The sequence below is a fragment of the Tarenaya hassleriana genome, unplaced genomic scaffold, assembly GCF_000463585.1.
Source record: "Tarenaya hassleriana unplaced genomic scaffold, ASM46358v1 Cleome5, whole genome shotgun sequence".
Taxonomy (NCBI): Eukaryota; Viridiplantae; Streptophyta; class Magnoliopsida; order Brassicales; family Cleomaceae; genus Tarenaya; species Tarenaya hassleriana.
This window is the reverse complement of record NW_010967707.1, coordinates 2,365,121-2,385,918: the sequence shown is the minus strand read 5'-3', so window position 1 is coordinate 2,385,918 and position 20,798 is coordinate 2,365,121. Positions and strand designations below refer to the sequence as shown.

Here is a 20,798-nt window from a genome sequence, read left to right as displayed (position 1 = left end):
GAGAGAGAAAAAGAGAGAGAGAGAGAGAGAGAGAGAGAGAGAGAGAGAGAGAGAGAGAGAGTTGAGTGAACCTTCAGACCATGGCTCCCCTGAGGGAGATAACTATCACGTTTCACCCAAGCAAAACAATCCAAGTGGCACATGAATTTAGCTCGACATTCACCTTGATTCTTATCACAACGAAACCCCAACTCCTGCAACCATGATAAAATATTAGAAAATAAAACTTGAACAAAATCATTTCAGCATAAAAGAAACAAAACTTGAGCATGATGTTCTAATGGCAGAAGATATGGAGACCAACTCAGAGTAAGATAGAAAAATGCAATTCAATGATTTTTTTAGAAGATCCACAGCTTTCCCTTTTAGCAAAAAGAGGCAAGGATATGCAGAAACAAGCACCCTGCTTCAAGATCACACACCATGTGGGTTCTTGGGAGACCTGTGAAAATGTGCCCTCACTTTGTTTTTTAAGCACAAAGGCTGTCTCAACAAATGATAGAAGTCAATCCAAAATTTTTCATCTCTGACTATCTAATTAAGTCCCATATTTCATTTCACAAACACAGTTTAACAGAAATTTTCAAGAATTATGTATGAAAGATAAGTGGTTCTACATCACTCATTTCAATCCCATGCTGAGCTGCTCTCTGTTCTATGAAAGGCCAGTCAAAATAGTCGCCATTGTATGTAACATAAATACCAGGCTTCAATTCTTGCATATGGGAAAACCATTTTCTCAAGAGTTCAACCTACAAGAAAGAATCAAAATATGTAACTAGATGGCTGGTGCATTGATAGTATATCCAAGTCAAGAGAATTACTGCACCTCGTTGTTAACATTTGTCACTTTGAAGTACCCTTCAAATTCAGGTTTTGGTGTATACTCCAGATCTTCTATGTCTTCACCTACACACTGAGTTTCGCATCAGATGAGAACTTGATATGAAAAATAATCCAACAAGATAGAATTTGTCTAAATGCAGCAAAAAAAAGAGTTAGCAGAAAAAGTTGAACCAGCAATGAAATACATGCAACCTGAAAACTGCAATTTAAATCCTTTTACGAGAACTGCACACAACAGCAACCAGACAACCAGGATAAATTTTACAGTGATCCTTTTCAACTTCTCCGAGATTATGATGCAAGCAGTTATTAATGGATTTATGAGTTGTTTCTTCTTTAAAGATAGAGACCAATAATCCACAAGATGGCATAAGGATCTACAACAGTTACCTCTCTGTTAATAATTAGAAAACCTTGCCCATCCACCATATAGGATATCATCATTATCAAATCATATTCAGCATCTGGGAACTTCAATGGAAGCTTCGTTGTTTCTATATCAAATGCACAAACACGGACCTCTGCACGTTGGAGAAGATCTGTTCTCTTCTCTAGTATAACACCACTGCTAGAAGTACTAACATCATACCACTGCCCACTGCGTATATCTGATAAACATCAAGTCTTGTGTTGAGATTGCAGATACAACAATTGAACCAGAAGAACAGAAATGTCGCTCAGACAAAATAGATTACCATTGTCAATGGCAAAACGGACATGATAAGGAACATCATACTCACGGAGGTCCACTATAGAGTCTAAACAATCTTGAGAGCGTTGTTCTCTGCATCCCAATAACCATAAAAAGGCATAATTGAAACACACGAGAAACGATTTGGAAAATAACTGCCAAGACTTTAAGGTGCTCTCTAACAGGCAGGATTTTGTGAACTCAGTAACAATCTATTTAATAGAAGATCTTCAGACAAAATTAGACTATTTTACCGTTTTCCAGACAATATGGATTCATATGCTTCAAGAGCATCAAATTTTGCCTTGTTCCTTTCGGCGATATGCAACAAATCCCTCTTCACGTCCATCAAATGTTGCACAGTATCAAATGATACTTTTAGATATTTCTTGTGCAAGCCTGAAAGATGGTTTTTCTGCTCATGAACATAGGAAATTGAGAAACGTTAATAGATAGAGGTTCACAAATAAAGCATAAAGAAACCCTCAATGAAACAGTTTACTCTAAGTTATGTATATGACAATTAATCAAGTAGTGTGAACAATCATGACTCGCATATTATTGCGTCTCATTAAGAAGAATGCAGCAAATGGTTTAAGAAACTGAAAATTTTACTTGCATTAATATTTATGGCCTAATGTTGAAATATTGGTAAACTCAAAGAGATTTCAACAAAGAACATGGATTAAAGATCTCCTTTGGACTAATTCCTACAGCTGCTCTGCTACAATTAGAGTCGAGGTCAACAACTAAAGCTTATACCAGAACGCTTTTGTATGCATATCCATTAATGCATTCATGAGGAGAGAAGAGAGTGGTGCTAATCAGCTGGTGGAACCTATTAACCATATCATACATTGAGGATTCCATGGTTATTGGACAAAAATCTACATATGTATTCTTGACTTACAAGATCAAGATCCTCTTTTTCAATAATCTCAACATCGGCAACTTGACTTTCATAGCGCCGCCTTAGATAGGCTTCAACTTCCATTTCCATTTTGTCCTGTAATGTTAGCACCGTCGATTTTATTAACATATAGGTCAAACTTAGATCTAAAAGTGATTCAATCTGCTCGGCACTTGTACAATTTTATTAACAGATAGGGGAACCATCGTACTTTTGTGGCTGCATAGAAATAAGGACGAAACTTGTACTTTGTCTTGAAAGAAGAACCATCCTGTAAAAATCCTTACAACTAATTAACATTTTGAAACATGCAACAAAAATTGTTTCTCATTGGAAACAACTAATAACGAAAAACCAAGGAGCTCACCTGAGTAACAAAGTAAAGGTCTACGCAACTATAGACTTTTCGGGTATCTGGATCTTCCCAAGAAGACTGCAAAGTGAAGTGAGATAACCAGTGTTATTTCTATCTTGCAGGTAATTCATACCTCTGAAGGTAGCTTTCTTGTTCTAACATTGTCTTAATGCACAAGTTCAAGCCTTTCCATGTCCACTTCTCAGGAAAAAAAAAAAAAAACATTTGGACAACAACTTTGCTGTCACTAATAAGGATTTAGGGATCAACCCATGTTAAACACCGGACACCCAGAATCCTTCATTACCAGATTGAGTGCCCCGCTAACATAAGCTACATCACTGAACACCTAATTTATTCATAAGGCATGCCCTTTCATTTTTATTACCTCAAGAAGCATTTAATCCACAAACACTTGAATTTCGTAATCGGAAGACAATTTTTGGCTGCAGAGCTACTAACAGAGGAATTCAGTAAACTCAAATTAAAGAACTCCCTTACTGTCATTGTAGAAACCCCATTCCCCTTCAGTCAATATTTGACATTTTTGGCGAACCTTTGGATCAATTTAATGCCAAATTCGGGTTCAACCACTACGGTTTATGACCAATTCTAACAATCACATACCTCCACAGGTGGAAATTTGATCTAGCAACAGAGTGCGATTTCCGAAACTTACAGATGCGAATGTGAGTAGCCACCCCAGGCGTTTTTCTCCCTCGGAGAAAAGCTCAAATCCAAGTTTGGATTCGATCTCGTCTTCCGCATCTTTCACCACCTTCTGCTTCTTCGAACTCCACGAACTTTTCCGATCCCATCTCCGCTTATCTCCTCCGTTCATTTGCCAATGGAGCTCGTTTCTTCGCAATCCGAGGGATTTTAAATAAAAAAAAAATCTGAGAAAATCTCAATGAAGGATAGATGATAACTATCCTCAAAATAAAAGTGTCTATAAAAGAAATATTTTCCCGACAAAATTCACAGGAAAGCAAAGTGTTTCCACAAAACCCTCGCGGTCCAAATGGAGATTCTTGAGATGGAGCAAGGAGGAGGGAACACAGATGATTTTCCCGCCCTTTGGGACTATAAATGAAATGACTGAAAAATCCCCTTAATCTCATTTAATTGGGCCGGCTTAAGGCCCATGGGCTCATACATTTATCCGTAATAATCTGAAAATTTTATATTTAACAGTGAGAAAAAAAAACATTTGACCATATGATGAATTCGTTAGTAATTTTATTTTAACTCCTGAAGAATGAATTAATTAAAAACAAATAAAATAAATAACCCGTAGATAAACTACAGAGCCCTAGGCATTTTATCTCCTGCTCAATTGGCTTCGCGTTACGCCCCTTCACCCTTCTTCTCGTTCGGCCGTCAAAGTTCTCCGAAGCCATCCTGGTTCGAACCAACTCCGTGGTCTCTCCTCACTTCACGTTCGTTTCCTTCTCCATTCAATTTCTGTTTCGCCGCTTCTGATTCTCGATCTGTGATTGAGTAAGATCGAGAAAAATCGTGGAGTTCTTTAGATCCAATTTTGGGGATTCTCTGCTTCGTTTGGCCTATTGGTTTATTCTGATTGCTCAATTCACTGTCCGTGTTTTCGATTATTCGATCGTGTGATTGTTTGGTTGCAAGAACCGGATTCTTTGTCTATGTGGTCAGTGTTTTTCTGATGTATCGATCTGTTGTCAAATCTACGCATTTCAATGGGAAAACTTTTCCATACATGAACAGTGAATCGCGGGCCTGTTTTTCCTCAAGATTTTGTCTTTTCTTTGCCTGCAGCACCAAGTCGCGTAATTGTTTTCACCATTTCTACTCAAATTGGTCCTGCTTAGACTTAGGGGAACAGCAGTGGTGTTCTTTTACTTCTCTAGGATGGTCTCTATTTTTTCTGTCTGGTTTTGAATTTGAATTGAAAGTGTTCTTCTTTCAAAGGTTTGCTCTTTTTTTGCTTTTGTTCTGGTTACAAAACCCCCCTCGGTGCGTGTGATTTAGGTATATTGAAATTAATGATCGGGTTTGAACTATAACATGATTTGGAAGCCTAACTTGATTGCCATCACTTTGTTTCGTGTTGTGTGTGTGTGTGTGTGTGTGTTGATATGATTATGTAAAACGGTAAAAGGGGATCTGCCTTTGCACCTAGTCGGTGACTCGGTGGAGATTCTCTGCACTTTCGACACCTTGGCCACATCTCGAATCATTGTGAAGGTTTGTTTTGGTTGTGATTGTAGATCAAGATGACTGAATCTCCATTCAGGCCACGGGAGAAGCTTCTTGAGAAGCAGAGATTCTTCCAGAGCATCCACAAACACACTTACCTCAAAGGACCATTTGACAAGATCACCTCTGTTGCAATTCCTCTTGCCTTGGCCGCGAGCTCGCTCTACATGATTGTAAGTTAATCCTGTCCATTCCCATGGTCCTATGCCCTTTGTTCCAAGATCCGGATTTCTGTTTCTATCTTTTTCCATCTGATTCATTTTGAAAACCCACATCCCTCTGGTTTTAGTTGTTGTTAAAAGTTAATCAAAAGGTTTCTGGTTGCTTGGCTTGAAATAGAACAGCACTCCCTACTCCCTATAACCTAAATATCAAAAGCCCATGTGTTCTCTTGGAAAACCAGAAAAAACTGTCATTTACATCTCATTTGCTTTCTTACGAGACCCCTAGCGATACCCATCATGGGTTTCTGAAAATAGATTGCGACTGGTGTGTTCATATGTGAACTAATCGAGGAAGTTGTGTATTGTTCAAACAGGGAACCGGGATCTATAACATGTCTCATGGCATTGGGAAGAAGGAATAAGTCTCTCTTGTTTTGTTTTGTTTTTTGGTTTCTCTATGAATGTGTGGCTCCGTATGTGGTGCCGGTTTTAATGTTAGCACTCAATGCTCTTGAAGTTTCTTTGGTTGTGTCTGTGTTTCCCAAATAATTGCTTGGTTGCAGACAATGCCGAAAGCTGAAGATATTTGATGTCATCTCCGTATCTTGATTTGGTTTACACTTGAACAGAAGCTCGTGGGGTTTCTTGAAATATATGTCAGAAAGGCTTGTTGTCGCTTTTCTTTTTTATAGACATAATTTCAGTCATTCATTGTTCAGAAACACAATATAATGTCATATATATGTTAGTGATGGCTGAAAATAAAAATCATACTAGCAATGGCTGTTTGGTGTAATTTTGATATCAAATTTGGAAGAAGAAAAAATGTTGAAACTTCTTTAATGTCTTCTACCTTTGGATGTAAAAAATCGATTAAAAAATAAATATAACATGAATTAGTAAATAGAGTTCGTAAATTAAAATCACTGGAATCCTATAAATAAACTAAATCGTCGATTTCTTTAGAAGTATGATAATTGATCTTTAGGTCGAACCATAAAAATGGAATAAATGATTTTGATTTTTGAACGTGTAACCATAAATCGTTGTTCTTTTTTTTCTAAATGAAACTAAATACACGCAAATTGGCCTCTCTCTTTACCACAACCTTGAGGGAATATTACTCAAATAACCCACTTGGGTCGCAGCAATTTCAGTGTACACCACCGAAAAAAAAAAAAAATTTTGCGACCTTATTACGACTAATATATAACTAATATACAACCTATTACGACTAACAAACTACTCTTATTTTAGTTGTATATTAGTTATATATTAGTCGTAATAAGGTCGCAAAATTTTTTTTTTTTCTGGGTGGTGTACCCTGAAATTGCTGCGACCCAGGTGGGTTATTAGGGTTAAAACCCCAAACCTTGATTGATTCTTGATTCCTTTTGCCGAGCAAAAACCCTTCGTTTTCGGCTCTAAATTAAATCCCGTTTCCAGGTTCTCGAGTTTCTCAGAAGAATCCTTTTCGCGCTTCAGTTCCGCGACGGAAGTAGTAAGTCCATTGCTTCTCCCTCTTCGAACATGAACCCTATTTTTTTTTGTCTTTTCTTTGTTAAGAATCAGTTGGGTTTCGTGGGTCTGTCGGATTAGGGTTTCGGTTGCGGTGGTTCCAAACTCACGTCGCGTGTGTTCGGGAGGTCGCCTAGTCATTCTGAAGAATCGGCAAGCTTTTGATTTGTCTGATGAATTACAGGGTTATACGAGAATTCCGAGAAATTAAAGCCGAAATGATATTCCGGCGGCTTCTTCAGATTTGTTGCATATAGTGTTGCTTACACTTTCAGAATCTGAATTTTGGGTTGTAGGGCAATAACAATTGTTCTAGTTCTTGTGATGCTTTCACTGCTGTAATGATTTTAGTGCATATGTCGTGAAATCTTTCTAGTTCTAAAGCAACATGAGGTAAAGGCTTTTGACTACCATGATTCCGGGTATAGTATATTAGGAAACTTTCCTAACCAGTTCATCTCAAGGAAAGAAGTTTTGTCCAACGGTGTAAGGTGAGCCAGTGTTACCCGATGATTTCGGAATAGATTCAGCACTATCACCTGATTGTTTCTGGCATGGAATTTCGGGATCTCGTCCGGACTTTTGACACGTGATTGAGCTGAGTTTAGAAATCTTCTTTATTGTTAATCTTTAACTTAAGTTTCAATGTTCCTATTTTGCTAGCCTAAGGTCATGTTTTTTTAAGAATAAGATTTGTCGGGCTATTTAGAAGGATGTCAAGGAGGAAATGTTTTGGTCCAAGGTTTTAATTCCACCCAGTGAATCTCGGCTAGCTGTCTTTGTGGATTACTGAAGGTTTCATTGCAAAGTTTTGAATTTCCATAAAACCATGTCAAAACTTTAACTTACCATCTTTAAAATTAGGATCGAATTAGGTGAAAAGTCGTAAAATTTATGATATTTTATTGTAGCGGGTTTGCAGGAACCCAGTCATTCGAAATATGTGCTTGTCATGGTGATTACGAGTTTTGTCTAAATATTTTTTTTCTTGCTTGATACTCACTTGGTTTGATAGTTTAAAATTTATATCTGCGTGAACCAAAATGGAGAAACCATGGTTCTTGTGTACAGAAGATATCAGATTCAGTGAAATTTCATATAGCAATCTGTATGATTGAATTTTCTTCTTCTTATAGCTGGGAGAAAAAATGCCAAAGGTTAGAACGAATCGGGTCAAATACCCAGAAGGGTGGGAGCTGATTGAACCTACACTTCGGGAGCTGGATGCCAAGATGAGAGAGGGTTAGTTGGGATCTATATCTGTAATATAAATCAAGCTCAAATCTAGAAGTTCATTCCTTTCCCATCATCCCATGCCACTATCTCGCCTACCAACTTTGTTCTGATGATCTTGTCCTGTGCAGCTGAGACCGATCCACATGATGGAAAAAGAAAGTGTGAAACCCTGTGGCCAATCTTCAAAATCTCTCATCAGAGGAGCCGGTATTTGTATGACCTTTACTACAGAAGGAATGAAATATCTAAAGAGTTGTATGAGTTCTGCTTGGATCAGGGATATGGGGACCGCAGCCTGATTGCAAAGTGGAAAAAGGTGAGTTGGAATTTTATTCTATCCTTGAGGAAAATTTGATGTTTGATGAGAAATTGAACCCTTTTCAGTTACTAGAAAGTAGAAACAAGCTTACAATGAATGGCCGAGAGAAATAGAAAACCCTTCACTTTTGTCATCCATTTGTCTTCAAGCTTGACAGCCCTGAATCTAAATTGTGCTGGCACCTCGGTTTTTATTTAGTTCTTTTAGTCGAATTCTACATCAATTGATTTTAACGGCTTAAAAAAATCCTTGCTTTCTTCTTGTTCCCTTTTGAACTACACGCCAGACAATCAAGATTCATGATTGGTATTGTATAACCTCTTGTTGAGTTGTGACTGCACTGAGTGATACACGTGTATTCTCTCTTTGAAAAATTCCAGTCGGGATACGAACGTCTCTGCTGCTTACGCTGCATACAGCCGAGAGACCACAACTTTGGGACGACTTGCGTATGCCGAGTTCCCAAACACTTGCGAGAAGAGAAAGCCGTGGAATGCGTTCACTGTGGATGTCAAGGATGTGCCAGTGGGGATTGATTGATTTCCATCTGGATAGGTGCTTCTCGTTTCTCTTTCTCTCATGTACTGTAATGTATCCAAATGCCTAAATAGCAATCCATTCTGTAAAAACCCTTTTGCTAATTATGATGAACAGGGAGTACTATAACTTGATCCCTGAATTCAACAATTCCCAAACTGCGATATCGGTAGGCTGATCGATGTTGTTGTGAGGATTTGATTGCAGCAGAGAATTCACATTTCTTCACTTTGATTCCTTTGATCTTCCTGGTTCCTGATTCAGAATCCTCAGCAAGAATGTGATAAGATTTGGGTGTCCTACATTCTCATGTTCTGATGTTGTAACATGTTTGTCCAGAGTTTTTGAATCTTTTCTTTTTTTTTTCAATTTAAAAAATTCTCTTAACGGCTACCTTTGGACAACAATAGTTACTCCCTCCCTCCGTTATCAAAATATTTATTATTTTAGATTGTTTCATATTTTTTAAGAAAATAGATCAAAAGTCACATATACTCTTACAATTATTAATAATGTATTGGAATTTGGTGGGGATAAAATTAGAAACTATTATAAAAGATGTCTTGAAAATGTAAAACTACTGATATTTTGAAACATAGAAAATAACCTAAAATTACAAATATTTTAAAACGGAGGGAGTACAATATAGACAACTTAACACCTAAAAGACTAACAGGCCCACAATAGCCTAAATCCTTGGAGACAAGTAAACTAAGAACCAAACTCCTACCATGATTAGGTCAGCACAAGAAAGAAACACGACTTGATGTGTCACAAAAATGACAGTCTTCTCAGCCAATGCAGATGATATATATTCCTACAGTTGTTCAATTGTACGTCCAAACAGGTATCAAAATGAAACGAATCTTCAATGACGCATAGAATTTGTTACCCTGAAAAGCTCGGAGCTAGTGTGTGCATCAGGAGCACTGAACGGATCATCTCGGCATCTCGCAAGTTGTACTCTTTGCTTCTGACCACCACTGAGATTTATACCTCTATCACCGACTATGGTCTGGTCCTCATGTGAGAAGCTCCAAATCCCTTTTTTAAGGAGCATGCTTGTGTCACATTCTTGTCACTTTGTTTTATTTATCCATTGGACTGCCAAACAGAAGGTTTTCTCCAATGTTACCGGGCTGAATCGCCCACTAAGACACCTAAGCAGCAGTACCGCATCAGTGCCAATAAAACCACGTGATTTCACGTCCAAAAAAGGTAAAAGATATCTTCAACTCCATTACAGAAAGAAACCTTCAACAAGAAATGAATAAGAAATACTTTCCTGTGCACTCGTTTTCAAATTTTCATTCACGGTTTCTGCGCTGCAGTGAACAAATAATGAAATCAATGAGCCAGTGTAGTCCAAACATATAAACTTTCCTGTGCCCCTTTTACCCTGTCCCTAACCCTCACATGACGCAGGGAGTTTCTTTAAACAGATCATATGCATGACTCGAGCTGAAAATTAGAAGAAAACTTACCTCAATTTCGGGGTCTGAAAGAAGGGATGCAAGTTTTTTGCTTTCATTTTTAAATTGATCTTCCTGAATTACAACCTGTCAAGAAAGATTAATGCTTCTGGGTAAAAGAACTACAGAGGCAACAATGCATAAGGGTTAGACACATGCCTCGATCAGATTATAGCAATGTCTTCCATGAGGAAGAATTTTGTTGACATGCTTTCCCCGAAAAGTTTCAGCTATCGGTGCTTTGGAATTAAATGTAAAACACCCTTGGAATAGTCAATGGGATCTTATGCATCATCCCTTCCACACCATCCAAGCAAAAAACTGCCCAATCTGCCAAAGAGGGAGAAAAAGTGTCTGTATGAAATCTCTACCTAAGTATAAATGCACCTTTGGTTCGCAAGCAACTACACATCTGCAACGTAATCCTTTATCTTTGACCATTGTGTCACCAAGAAAATCAGCAAGGCGTTTTGCTGTGGTCACGGCACATGACTTCTGCTCGCCATAATCTGCTAAAGATTTGCTCATTGTACACGATTCTGATATATAATCTAGCAATTCACTGTCTGATATCTTTTCCTTGATTCTGAAAGAAATAAAAGGAGAATTTATGAATAATATGATCCAACGGCAATTATGAGAAGCTAGTGACACCTATACGGACTGTATAAATGCTAAAATGCTCCGTAACTATGAATTTACTCAAAAAGAAGAAGTATCAAACGACATCACAGACATCGAGTACATCAAGCCAGCGATTTGCGACAGCCAAATAACACTATTGAAGTGCTGATCCATGGAGAAATTTGTCAAAAAGCTCAGCCTGCAAGAAAAAAGAAAAGAAAAGAGAAACTATTTGATTGGCTGCCATCTCAGCTAAAGAGTAACAGTTAATATTAGTAAGAAGGCGAACCTGACTTTTTGTCTAAAGCATAACCTTTCGAGATAACAACTCTACGAATAAAATGCACTAGAAAGGCGTTACGTCGCCAATAAATCATGGATTTTCACTGCTCAAACTGTTATCTACCACTATTACAATGAAATACTGTTTCATTCTTGACATATTTGTTTTCTTTTAGCAAAATCATTAACTTCAGAAAAGAAGTATAATAACCAGTAGAGACTCTCATAAGCTTTTATAGACGTAGAATCAACTGAATGAGATGAAGATGTTATGAGCAAAACACCTATAACATACATCTATCTCATGTATCAGTATTTTGTATGGATTCTCTCTTCAATGAAGAGAGATGGTAATTACTAATTAAGGTTTAGAATCTTTTCTTCTAGTCCTCAATGATCACTCTGAGCAGCAATCTACAACCATTGTAGCTTTCCGTAACAGAGACTCTTATTTAGCAGCTAAATAACTTGCAAACAAAATCTAATAACTGCAAGTAGAAAAAGTTGACAGAACAAGCACATCAGCAGAAACCCACTATATCACTACTCGCAGCCTAAAAGTTTCTAATAGCTAATGCAGAACTCTAGTTATATCATTTACAACACAAGAGTAAGAAGTGGATACCTGAAAAACTTCGATGAGTTTCAGCTCACCTCTACGCTTTATCTTGAGCTCCGCCAAGGATCCATCGTGATTGGAAACAGCTGCTTAATTAAAATTCCTTCCCCTTTCGATGCAGGAAGAATCATTGCCGGTTCGGAAAGGATATCACATGCTTATTCCTGGCAACCATAAAGCAAGACATTCAAAAGGTCCATCTCAAGACACTTACCTTGGTGATCCATCAACTTCGAACTCAATCGAGCATTTAGTATGTGTCTTATATGTTTTGTCGACGGGATCTACAAGAGTCTGTGGCAAAATCATTTCACACAAAAAGAAAATGAAACAAGATAGAGGCAATCACTTTCCGGATTGTACAATGAACAACATAGTAGAATGCACATCGATATTAAGATCCTCAATAAAGGGTAGCTCAGCAAACCTGTTATTGATCATTTGTATTATTTTCTGCCACGTCAACATTTAGCATTACACAATTGGGTAAGAGATCGTAAACTTCTTCATGTTTCTGCACAAACGAATATGGTTAATGTTTAAGCCACAAGCAATTCCTACTCTGAGATGAATGTAGAAACTAAATTTCCTTCTAAAACCTCGGACGAAAATTCAGAATAAATCAAAACAAATTTAAAACTAGAAGGAATTTAGGGTCATGTAGACTGGAAATCTTACTTCAGTTTAAAAGTAAAGTTCTCCGGAAAAGATCCAGGAAAACAACACTCCCAGATACCATCTGTATCCAACTCAAGTGGTTTCCCAATCCTGTCGATAAGCAAGCGAGCATTCTGAATGATTTTCGCTCCAATGTAGGTAACAGCACCAGCCATTTCCATGGAGTACCATCATGCACCTCTGGGATTGGTAGAAGCAAAAGCTTGATAAACCAAAACAGAACTCATGGTGATAATGTAACAGAAATCTAGCCTCTTTTCGAGGGATCAGACAACTCACTTGCGCATGATATATCCATAGAAGGAATGAAGTATACACATATTCCTCAGGCATTTAAACCAGTACTGGACTTTTATTTTCCTTCAGACTATGCATGAGAGAGAACCCATTTTATGTGGACACTGTTCACAGGTGGGTGGCTTTTATTTTCCTTCAGACTTCAGTCTGTTCTAGACAAAGTGCCAGGCATCAGCCAAATATTTTTACTTTAGGAAGGATAGTTAGTCAAAACCTGATTTCTTTAGCAAGTGTAACTTTTTGTACTGAATCCTTTCTATTGGTCGTGATTGAAACTTTTGAGATAGGAGGTATGAATATAAAACTCTTAACAAGATCTGGAAGGGCAAGTTGTCGGAGGCCAAGGCAAGTGGCAGTTCTATCAAGATCCAGGAAGCACAAGTACGTCACATTACTTACTACCTGAGATATATTTAATCTACAGAGAACTTACAGAGGGGTTCAAAATCATAACTGCGAGGGGTGCAACCTGATTTGCTAAGAGCCAGCAACAACTAGCAATCACTGATGGGTGTTATTGATTTACAATTCCATGCGACAGCATATGCAAGGAACATGATGTTAATTCGGAATCAATCAGAAAAAATGCAGAACATTAAGGTATTCCGATTATTTAAAGAGAATTGAAATGCACCTGAAGCCTGTTTGTTAAGATGATATTTGGATACATTGCCGCAACATCAAGATGATAAACATGAGGGCCCTCTTGCCGTATAAGGGTCATCTCGTGACTTCTCAAGCTGCATAATCAGCAAAATCAGGAGAGAATTTAAACTAAACCCCCAAAACATATTTCTCAAAATCAGAAGATATGCCCACATACCGAGGGAAATTCTCTGAATGAACCTTCCAGACAGAAAAACGAGCACAAACCCAAATGTGTAAAGGATGGAAAGACAGTACAACATCTACAAACTTACATTTTGGAACATACCTATACCTAGTAGTCCAGGGACGCTAGCTGTGCGCAATGGTTTAGGTTTAATAACCTGAAAGAAAGAAAGAAAAAACGTTCCCAGAGAGGGAACACAGTTTAAAACGTCAGTGCACGAATTGCTCCATGGAAAAATAGCACCAGCAGTTGCATACCTTTCCAGTTTTGTCACCAACTGGCAAGCGGTTCACCTGAAACCGGGCGTTTCCCATACTCCTACAGGGAACAAACTGCTTAAAACAAATTTACTGCAAAGTGTATTGATGATCTGAGGAGAACTCCAACAAGAACAAGACTTCTTGCTGACAAATGCATAAATATGAGAAACCTGATTTACAATGTCAACCATTCGCACCCAAAGAATGGATGCAGAAGACGGAAAATGCCTGAAGAAAACGCAGACGTGTTCGAACAATCCCGAATTCAAATATAGAGCAAGAACCCGCCGATGAAATTCAAATCTTCACGCTTGTACCAAGATTATCTGAAGCAAGAACAGCCCATAGCTCTTAGAAAGACAAGAAATTTCCAGGGTGAAGTAACGAGGAGATCAGAGAATAATAAATCGCCGGCAGGCCGGGTTTATCCCCTCCGTTCTCCGACTCGCCGGGAAATGGTGCCTCGCAAAATCGCAGAGGCCGGAGAGAGAGAGAGAGAGAGAGAGATAGAGAGAGAGAGAGAGAGAGAGAAGGGAAAATGGAAAAGGTGATCGTTTTAATGCGAGTTAAGGGTATTTAAAATAGGGTTCATGGGCTTTTCAAAGTGATTTGAATTTTGAATTTCACCGACATTTTTCTAAAGAACAAGGCCCAAGCCCATTTTATTAACAGAAAAGGCCCATTAAAAAATATATTCTGCATTTTGCAAGATTTCTTGAAAACTAATTTCCTTTCACTATCAAAATACAGAAGACCCTTAAAACTAGCCCCCAAGAGTACAAAATTAAAACCTATATGAAAAAAAAATGCTAAGATTTTTAAAAACTATTCTATTTTCCCAGTTTACTTTAAGAATATGATATATAAATTTTAGAAAATAGAAAATCCGATAAATAAGGGGCACATTACACTGGTTAATTTTGGTGGAAATCATAACACCTGAAACTTTACAAAATATTAGTATAAACCTAAACACAGTGTAAAAAACAATTGTTTTTAATAAGGAAAAAAATATTAGACTAGTGGATTCACCTAGCGTTCTCTTAATCAAGGCAGGACAATACATGAATGAATCACAACAAGAGATCCGTTCCAAAGCTTATCAACAAGTCAAGAGTTGTTAAGAAACCGACCGGTCATCAATTCTAAGTAGTTAATAGATCATCTGAATAATGGTTTTCTCATTTAAAAAAACAGCCCAAATGAAATAGAGGGCCACAAACTTATCCCAATTTAGTTATACATATACGTGTGTGTGTGTGTGTGTGTATATATACATGTGTGTGTATAAGATTTAATCTTAGCATATTTAAAAAAAATGGGAAAATATAAGGAAAAAAAAAAAAGAGGAAGGGGAGTCACGAGGGAAATAAATAAGAGTGTAATGGTCCCTTACCAATTACAAGGACAGGTGTCCTGTGGTGGACCGGAAAATGTGACTCTAAGGTCAAAACTGTAGCAAATATGTGATGTCTAATTGCCTATTAATTAATTTAGTAAGATTTTATTCTCTTTGATTTCATTAAATAATGAAGGGTCTTAATAACATTATCATAACGCCGCACAATTCTATATTTGATTTTAAGATGTATCAAAATCTACTTAATATCTATATTTACGGATCTCTTCTATAACGTTTTGAATATGAATTTCAATGTGTTATGTTTGTCATTTGTATCTTTATCCTACAATGATTTGGTACATAAATATCGATATGGTAAAAAAATATATATATTGTAGTCAACAAAATATACCGAAAATATTGCAGTTTTTTGTACAAAAATATTTCCACAAGACATAAATATATAGAAAGAAGAGAATCGTTGGAGATATATAGCATAAAAATGGGTTATGATTGTGAATGATGGTCGTTAAGGTTGGAATATCCAAAAAATAAAAATAAATAAAGGTATTTGAATTTGTCTCCTTATTTTTTTTAGGTATAAAGATTTGAAATCTATGTTCGGATAGTCGCAAAAGATGTTGGGATATTTATGAGTATTAAAACTGAATTTCGTAAAAAAAGGTATGGATAAATTTTTAACTTTTAATAAATATAGAAAATATCGTCATAATTTTTTTAAAATAATAAATTATACTAAAATTATTTTCTAATTTTGTCCTATTAATTTTTGGTTATTTTTCGGATGGATAGTTTTGCAGACTTTCAAACTTCTAGACATAACTTGATTATCGGTCGAATCTATTTACTATATTTATAAATATTCGAATAAAGTTGCTAGATATTATTTGTTGAAAAATTATATATTAATAGAAAACAAGGAAAAGACACTTCTTCGTCCAATAGGGCAAGGAAACATTTACAAAGGACACATGCGAGGGGCCATGTGATAATTTAATGTGACTGTTTCAAAGAGGATGCTGTTATTTATTCTTTTTTTTTTTTGTAATTTATTTAATTACCATTTATATAGTTATAGTATTCGTCTATTCATTTTTCGTCGCATGCATTGTATTAAATGCGCATGTATCTTAGTAATATTTAACGAAAAATATAAATCTTTGTAAATATTTTTTTGTTTTCCATAACGTGGCTCATGATGTCAAATGGAATGGTAACACTTCTAATTTTCTTATCAAATAAATTTAGTATTTCATGCCATTTATCTATATCAAAACATTTAAACATAAATTAAAAAAAAAAATCATCTCATTCAATTCGCCACTAGTGGGAAAACTATAATTAATTGCATAAAAGATTTCCAAACCCCGTATTGTACAATGGCCTTCCTTTATTGTTCCTTATTCTCTCCTTATGGTTTAATCAAATTCCATCCATATTTTGTCTTCGTTAGACGAAAATTTCATTTACCATTTATTATTATTGCATTATAAAAAATTCAAATTATATAATTCGCTTCATGCTGTGATTTTTCATGTTGAAAAGCAACAGTAGTACGAGTAGATTCTCATCTTTTCTTTTAACCCTTTTGTCCTCTAAAAGAGACTTCGAGCATATCATTACAGGAGCGCCCATATGCACACAGCACATGCAATCCATATCATCTCCCCTCCAAATTTCACCTATTTATGTTACTGTTTTTTTAAGAAAATAAAAAGTATTTCAATTTTATAACCATCACACTATTATTATTATTATTCATGTCTAGTGTATGGTGATGCTGTGTCATATTTGCCAAGCAATTACATATTTATACAGATTTGTTCGACTTAAAATGTATAATATTTTTGGATCAAGAGACCAAAAAATAATCATCAATATAGAAATAATCCTAAAAATTTCACATTTCCGAAAAAATCCAATATAAAATCACAACTCCAAAAAAAATGAAAATCTAACCAAACCCATAAATCAAGCAGAATGGGAAAGAATTGTTTTTTATGAAAAAAAAAAATTAGGTCTTACATGCGTAGATGAGGAGAGAGAAGTCAAGGTTGTCTTGTTCCTTCTTCACAATCTTCTCCTCCAACCAGAGCCGACTGTCCATTCCACTTCTTGTCCGAAACATGAAAACGGCTCTTCCACTTCCAGGCGATGATGAACTCTCTTGATTGCTGCGGAAGAACCAATCATGGACATCCCACATCAGATCCACCAACAATCCATCCAAGAAAATCGTCTGATTCCCTCTGAAATTCCACTGCAATCTCTTCACCTTGATCACCGTCTTCTTGTCGATACAAACCGACAAAACAGGATGATGATGGTGATGGTGATGATGATGGCCATTATGGGTGCTATGTTTCAAACCCTCTGTCTCTCCGCTGCATCTGATCAGAATCTCATGGAAAACCCCTGTTTCCGCGAACTTAGCCCTCGTCGAATAAAGGGTGTTCCCTGAAAAGTGTTCTTGTCGGGAGATCAGACAGTTCTTGGAAATCGCCGAGGAGAAATCGTCGGATGAACCCTTTGTCAGTTTCTTGAAGAGAGCTTCCTCTGCAGAATCTCCGAGGACTAACCCTAATTCCGCATCAACAAGTACAATGACGTAGAAACCTTCAACAGGCTCGGGTCCTCCAAGGTTGTCGTACTTAGCCGCGGCAAGATCCCAGAAAACCTCGATCTTCCCGAGATCGGATTCCAGGACTTTGGTGCCTTTCTTCTTGCGGAAGAACCGGGAAGTTGTGTTCAGTTTCAGACACGTTGAAGGGTTGTTCTCGTCAGAGAAAACGCCGATGCTGAGGCCATGATTGGTGGAATTGGTGTTGTTCTTGCACCAGGTGACGTTGATCAACACATGTTTACGAGGCGATGATGGTGATGATGATCCTAATGTGATTCTGTAGATGCTTGTGATGGAGGTCTGAACAGAAGGCGACAAATCTGGAGAGATACAAGCGTTGCTGCTGTAGTTTGAGCATGATGGGTTCGTCACGTTGATCGAGTTCTCGCTGAAACATGACACCAAATCTCTCATTTTTATTGGGTTCTCACCTCAAATGTGAGGGAATAATGGGTTTTCTTGGGGAAGAAATTAGGGGAAAAATGAACTTAAATTGGAAGAAAAAAAAGGTTGTTCAAAGATCTGAAAGCTCAGTCTGGGCTATTGTTCTACGCTCTGAAACAGAGTTTCTGCAGAGCATCCGAGGTTTCAAAAGGGAAAAACTGAAGAAGAAACAGAACAATAACACCAAATATTGAAGCTTTTTTTCTTCTGGTAACTAAAAGATGAAATTTTGATAAGAAACAGTAACGAAATCGATCTGGGTTTCAGAGGAAATTGAAATCTGAATATGGGTTTTGCTTCTTTTTCTTCTTCCGACGAGAGAGAGAGAGAGAGAGAGAGAGAGAGATAGAGAGAGAGAGAGATGGTTTTGGGTCTGTCCCAGAGCAGACTGCAGATGAAATGGGGAGGGCAAAGTTAAGTACCTTCGGACTTTACTCTTGGGGGATAAATAAACGAATAAAAAATGAATTAAATTAAATGTTTAATGCTATTTGATTGATTATATAATTAGAGGATATCAATCTCTTACTAACCGGAGGGATTCCATTTAAAGATCTCTCAACACGGAAAATTATCATAATTACCACGAATAATTTGTTTTCAATACTCATCTTTAAGGAAGCTAATGTAAAATTTGTAGAAGCAGAAAAAAAGAGAGAGAGAGAGAGAAAGAGGAAAGTATTCATATGGCAATAGTTTCTTACGGTTGAATAGAAATTAATGAAATATAATTATAATACATACGAATAAATCTTGGCCAAATTTAGGTAATAAGATCGGGAAATTTTAATGTTAAATATTTGTTTGCATATACGCAGAGATGCATATGAGTCTTTCTTTGGTTATATCCATTTTGCCAGTTCATATCTATTCTACAAGATAAAATTAAGAAATAAGTTGAGGAAATAACCATAAAAATATAAAAAAATTCATATTAATAAAAGTTATGACACGGTCGCATTGTTTGACGTGACATAATCATGGGTTTTGGTAACACCAGCCTTAAAATATTTAATTAAATATTTATAGTATGTAATAATAATATATTAAACCATAAAAATATCATGTGGCATATTTTTGAATAAATTGGGAATTAATTACAGTCTTCCTGTCCTCTGGATTCTTTAATTTCCGGTTCCCTAAACAGTCGAGAAGAAGACCATGAGATTTATTTAATTATTAAGCATAATACGAGTTTTTAATTACAATTTGAATAAATTAAGCATGTCATCTTTTGGTGTGTTCGTTATTGCTGTTAGAATGAAAAGAAATAATAATTTTATGTCATGATAAAATTAAAAATTTACAAAGCTTAGGAAGGGGGCAGTCCAACTAACGTATGGAGATCTGAGTACAGATATCATGCACTTAAATTGGAGCTTTCTGATTATAATTAATTATATCGAAATCTAATTTTAATTATATTTAATTGTATGGTAGGTCGACTTCTGCTAAATAGTTTAATGTTAGGTCATGGGCATGAGCATGATGATGATGGTTCATAGCACTGACCATACGTATATTCTATGTATTTGTATTGGTAGACCCACCAAATGGTGCAAAATACCCGTAGGCTTTCACATGGAACATATATGGAGGCGTGGATATAGAAAAAAAAATAGAATATTAATAATAATATAAAATATTTGTTTGATTTTATTAAAATTGATATTAATTTTATACAAATTAATTAGAACAACATGAATATTCAATTTTGTTAGTAAAGGTAATTTAGATCAATATATATATATACATATATAGCTTTTTTTTGAAATGTCAACCATAAATTGGGACGGTTGTTGTGTTATATATATTGTGAAGGGGTCAAAGCTTAGGTTATTTAAAAACCACCGAGTTAATCAAATTCCCAAGCAAAAGTATGGAATCCAACCAAATGTAGTGCACATATGCACGCATTAAATTCGGCAATTTCTTATATAATTAGTTTTGTATATGATATGAATAACATTGCCTCGTATAAATAGTTATGCAAATGGGCATTAGCAATTGATAACTTTGGTCCATTTATTACATGTATTGATGCTTAGATATCTTTGTGTATATGCGTGTATGTGTGTGTATATATATATATATGCAAATCTGTAAAAAAATTGAGTTTTTATATAATTAACTTTTCATTTAAATACCCAAATTTTAACCAATATTTTGAAATTTAAACTTTCATTTTGAAGATGGGATCATTAAACATATAAAATAATGCATCGATAAAAACTTCAAAGTTGAAAAGTCATGTGATTGTATGTAGTAAGAAGGTACCACGAAATCAATGCAATCACATGAGTCTATTACATTTACGTACATCCTTGCTTTGTTACGTGTCATTGTATATGTATGATATCTTGCACTATGCACATATACATATACATATACATATGCACACACACATATATATATATATATATATGTATATGTAATCCGCACCCCAGGCGAAGTATTGAATTCCAAAAGCTATGGATCAAATTACATTTCAAAGAG

At 36.2% G+C, this 20,798-nt stretch overlaps 4 protein-coding genes and 1 long non-coding RNA gene across 11 annotated transcripts in view; 2 read left to right on the top strand and 3 right to left on the bottom strand.

Moving 5' to 3' along the window:
- LOC104826411 (DNA polymerase epsilon catalytic subunit A) overlaps positions 1–3,843 on the bottom strand; it is a 17,830-nt gene extending 13,987 nt beyond the window's left edge. Inside the window, exons 1-10 of the mRNA XM_010559096.1 lie at positions 3,482–3,843; positions 2,815–2,880; positions 2,659–2,718; positions 2,448–2,543; positions 1,792–1,952; positions 1,542–1,630; positions 1,237–1,454; positions 830–916; positions 618–752; positions 72–194 (exon numbers count right to left, since the gene is read on the bottom strand). Of these exons, the coding sequence (XP_010557398.1) occupies positions 72–194; positions 618–752; positions 830–916; positions 1,237–1,454; positions 1,542–1,630; positions 1,792–1,952; positions 2,448–2,543; positions 2,659–2,718; positions 2,815–2,880; positions 3,482–3,643 (1,197 nt within the window). The 5' untranslated portion in view covers positions 3,644–3,843. The remainder of the gene's footprint in view (positions 1–71; positions 195–617; positions 753–829; positions 917–1,236; positions 1,455–1,541; positions 1,631–1,791; positions 1,953–2,447; positions 2,544–2,658; positions 2,719–2,814; positions 2,881–3,481) is intronic.
- Positions 3,844–4,107: 264 nt separating this feature from the next.
- Positions 4,108–5,889, top strand: LOC109117263. Of its 3 annotated transcripts, none has more exons than XM_019204089.1 (3): positions 4,108–4,206; positions 5,046–5,207; positions 5,573–5,889. In XM_019204089.1, the coding sequence occupies exons 2-3, from the start codon at positions 5,052–5,054 to the stop codon at positions 5,618–5,620; spliced, it is 204 nt and encodes a 67-aa protein (XP_019059634.1). In that variant the 5' UTR covers positions 4,108–4,206; positions 5,046–5,051; the 3' UTR covers positions 5,621–5,889. The 3 variants fall into 3 exon arrangements, with proteins under 3 accessions (XP_019059634.1, XP_019059632.1, XP_019059633.1); XM_019204087.1 differs by having other exon boundaries at positions 4,114–4,241; XM_019204088.1 differs by having other exon boundaries at positions 4,116–4,224.
- A 684-nt stretch (positions 5,890–6,573) lies between these two features.
- On the top strand, positions 6,574–9,201 carry LOC104826409 (protein BUD31 homolog 1). Of its 2 annotated transcripts, none has more exons than XM_010559094.1 (5): positions 6,574–6,699; positions 7,853–7,958; positions 8,081–8,268; positions 8,652–8,826; positions 8,926–9,201. In XM_010559094.1, the coding sequence occupies exons 2-4, from the start codon at positions 7,865–7,867 to the stop codon at positions 8,805–8,807; spliced, it is 438 nt and encodes a 145-aa protein (XP_010557396.1). In that variant the 5' UTR covers positions 6,574–6,699; positions 7,853–7,864; the 3' UTR covers positions 8,808–8,826; positions 8,926–9,201. The 2 variants fall into 2 exon arrangements, with proteins under 2 accessions (XP_010557396.1, XP_010557395.1); XM_010559093.1 differs by adding an exon at positions 6,798–7,207 and having other exon boundaries at positions 8,652–9,157.
- A 175-nt stretch (positions 9,202–9,376) lies between these two features.
- On the bottom strand, positions 9,377–14,408 carry LOC104826407. Of its 4 annotated transcripts, none has more exons than XR_002024627.1 (10): positions 14,043–14,408; positions 13,870–13,930; positions 13,715–13,769; positions 13,415–13,520; positions 13,214–13,284; positions 12,763–12,927; positions 12,484–12,663; positions 11,812–12,319; positions 10,293–11,103; positions 9,377–10,133 (listed from the first exon to the last, which is right to left on the bottom strand). It is a non-coding gene; the product is annotated as an uncharacterized LOC104826407 (long non-coding RNA). The 4 variants fall into 4 exon arrangements; XR_002024626.1 differs by having other exon boundaries at positions 9,377–10,866; positions 11,017–11,103; XR_002024625.1 differs by having other exon boundaries at positions 9,377–11,103.
- A 2,713-nt stretch (positions 14,409–17,121) lies between these two features.
- On the bottom strand, positions 17,122–18,697 carry LOC104826406. The gene has a single exon (XM_010559090.1). The coding sequence runs from the start codon at positions 18,270–18,272 to the stop codon at positions 17,250–17,252; it is 1,023 nt and encodes a 340-aa protein (XP_010557392.1). The 5' UTR covers positions 18,273–18,697; the 3' UTR covers positions 17,122–17,249.
- Between the last annotated feature and the right edge of the window lie 2,101 nt (positions 18,698–20,798).

Excerpts from the sequence above, each read along its gene's own strand:
- LOC109117263 (XM_019204089.1), top strand. The coding sequence starts at position 5,052 with ATGACTGAATCTCCATTCAGGCCACGGGAGAAGCTTCTTGAGAAGCAG. Across the intron at positions 5,208-5,572 it reads CGAGCTCGCTCTACATGATT|GGAACCGGGATCTATAACAT; the intron begins GTAAGTTAATCC and ends TTGTTCAAACAG.
- LOC104826409 (XM_010559094.1), top strand. The coding sequence starts at position 7,865 with ATGCCAAAGGTTAGAACGAATCGGGTCAAATACCCAGAAGGGTGGGAG. Across the intron at positions 7,959-8,080 it reads GGATGCCAAGATGAGAGAGG|CTGAGACCGATCCACATGAT; the intron begins GTTAGTTGGGAT and ends TGTCCTGTGCAG. Across the intron at positions 8,269-8,651 it reads TGATTGCAAAGTGGAAAAAG|TCGGGATACGAACGTCTCTG; the intron begins GTGAGTTGGAAT and ends GAAAAATTCCAG.
- LOC104826406 (XM_010559090.1), bottom strand. The coding sequence starts at position 18,272 with ATGAGAGATTTGGTGTCATGTTTCAGCGAGAACTCGATCAACGTGACG.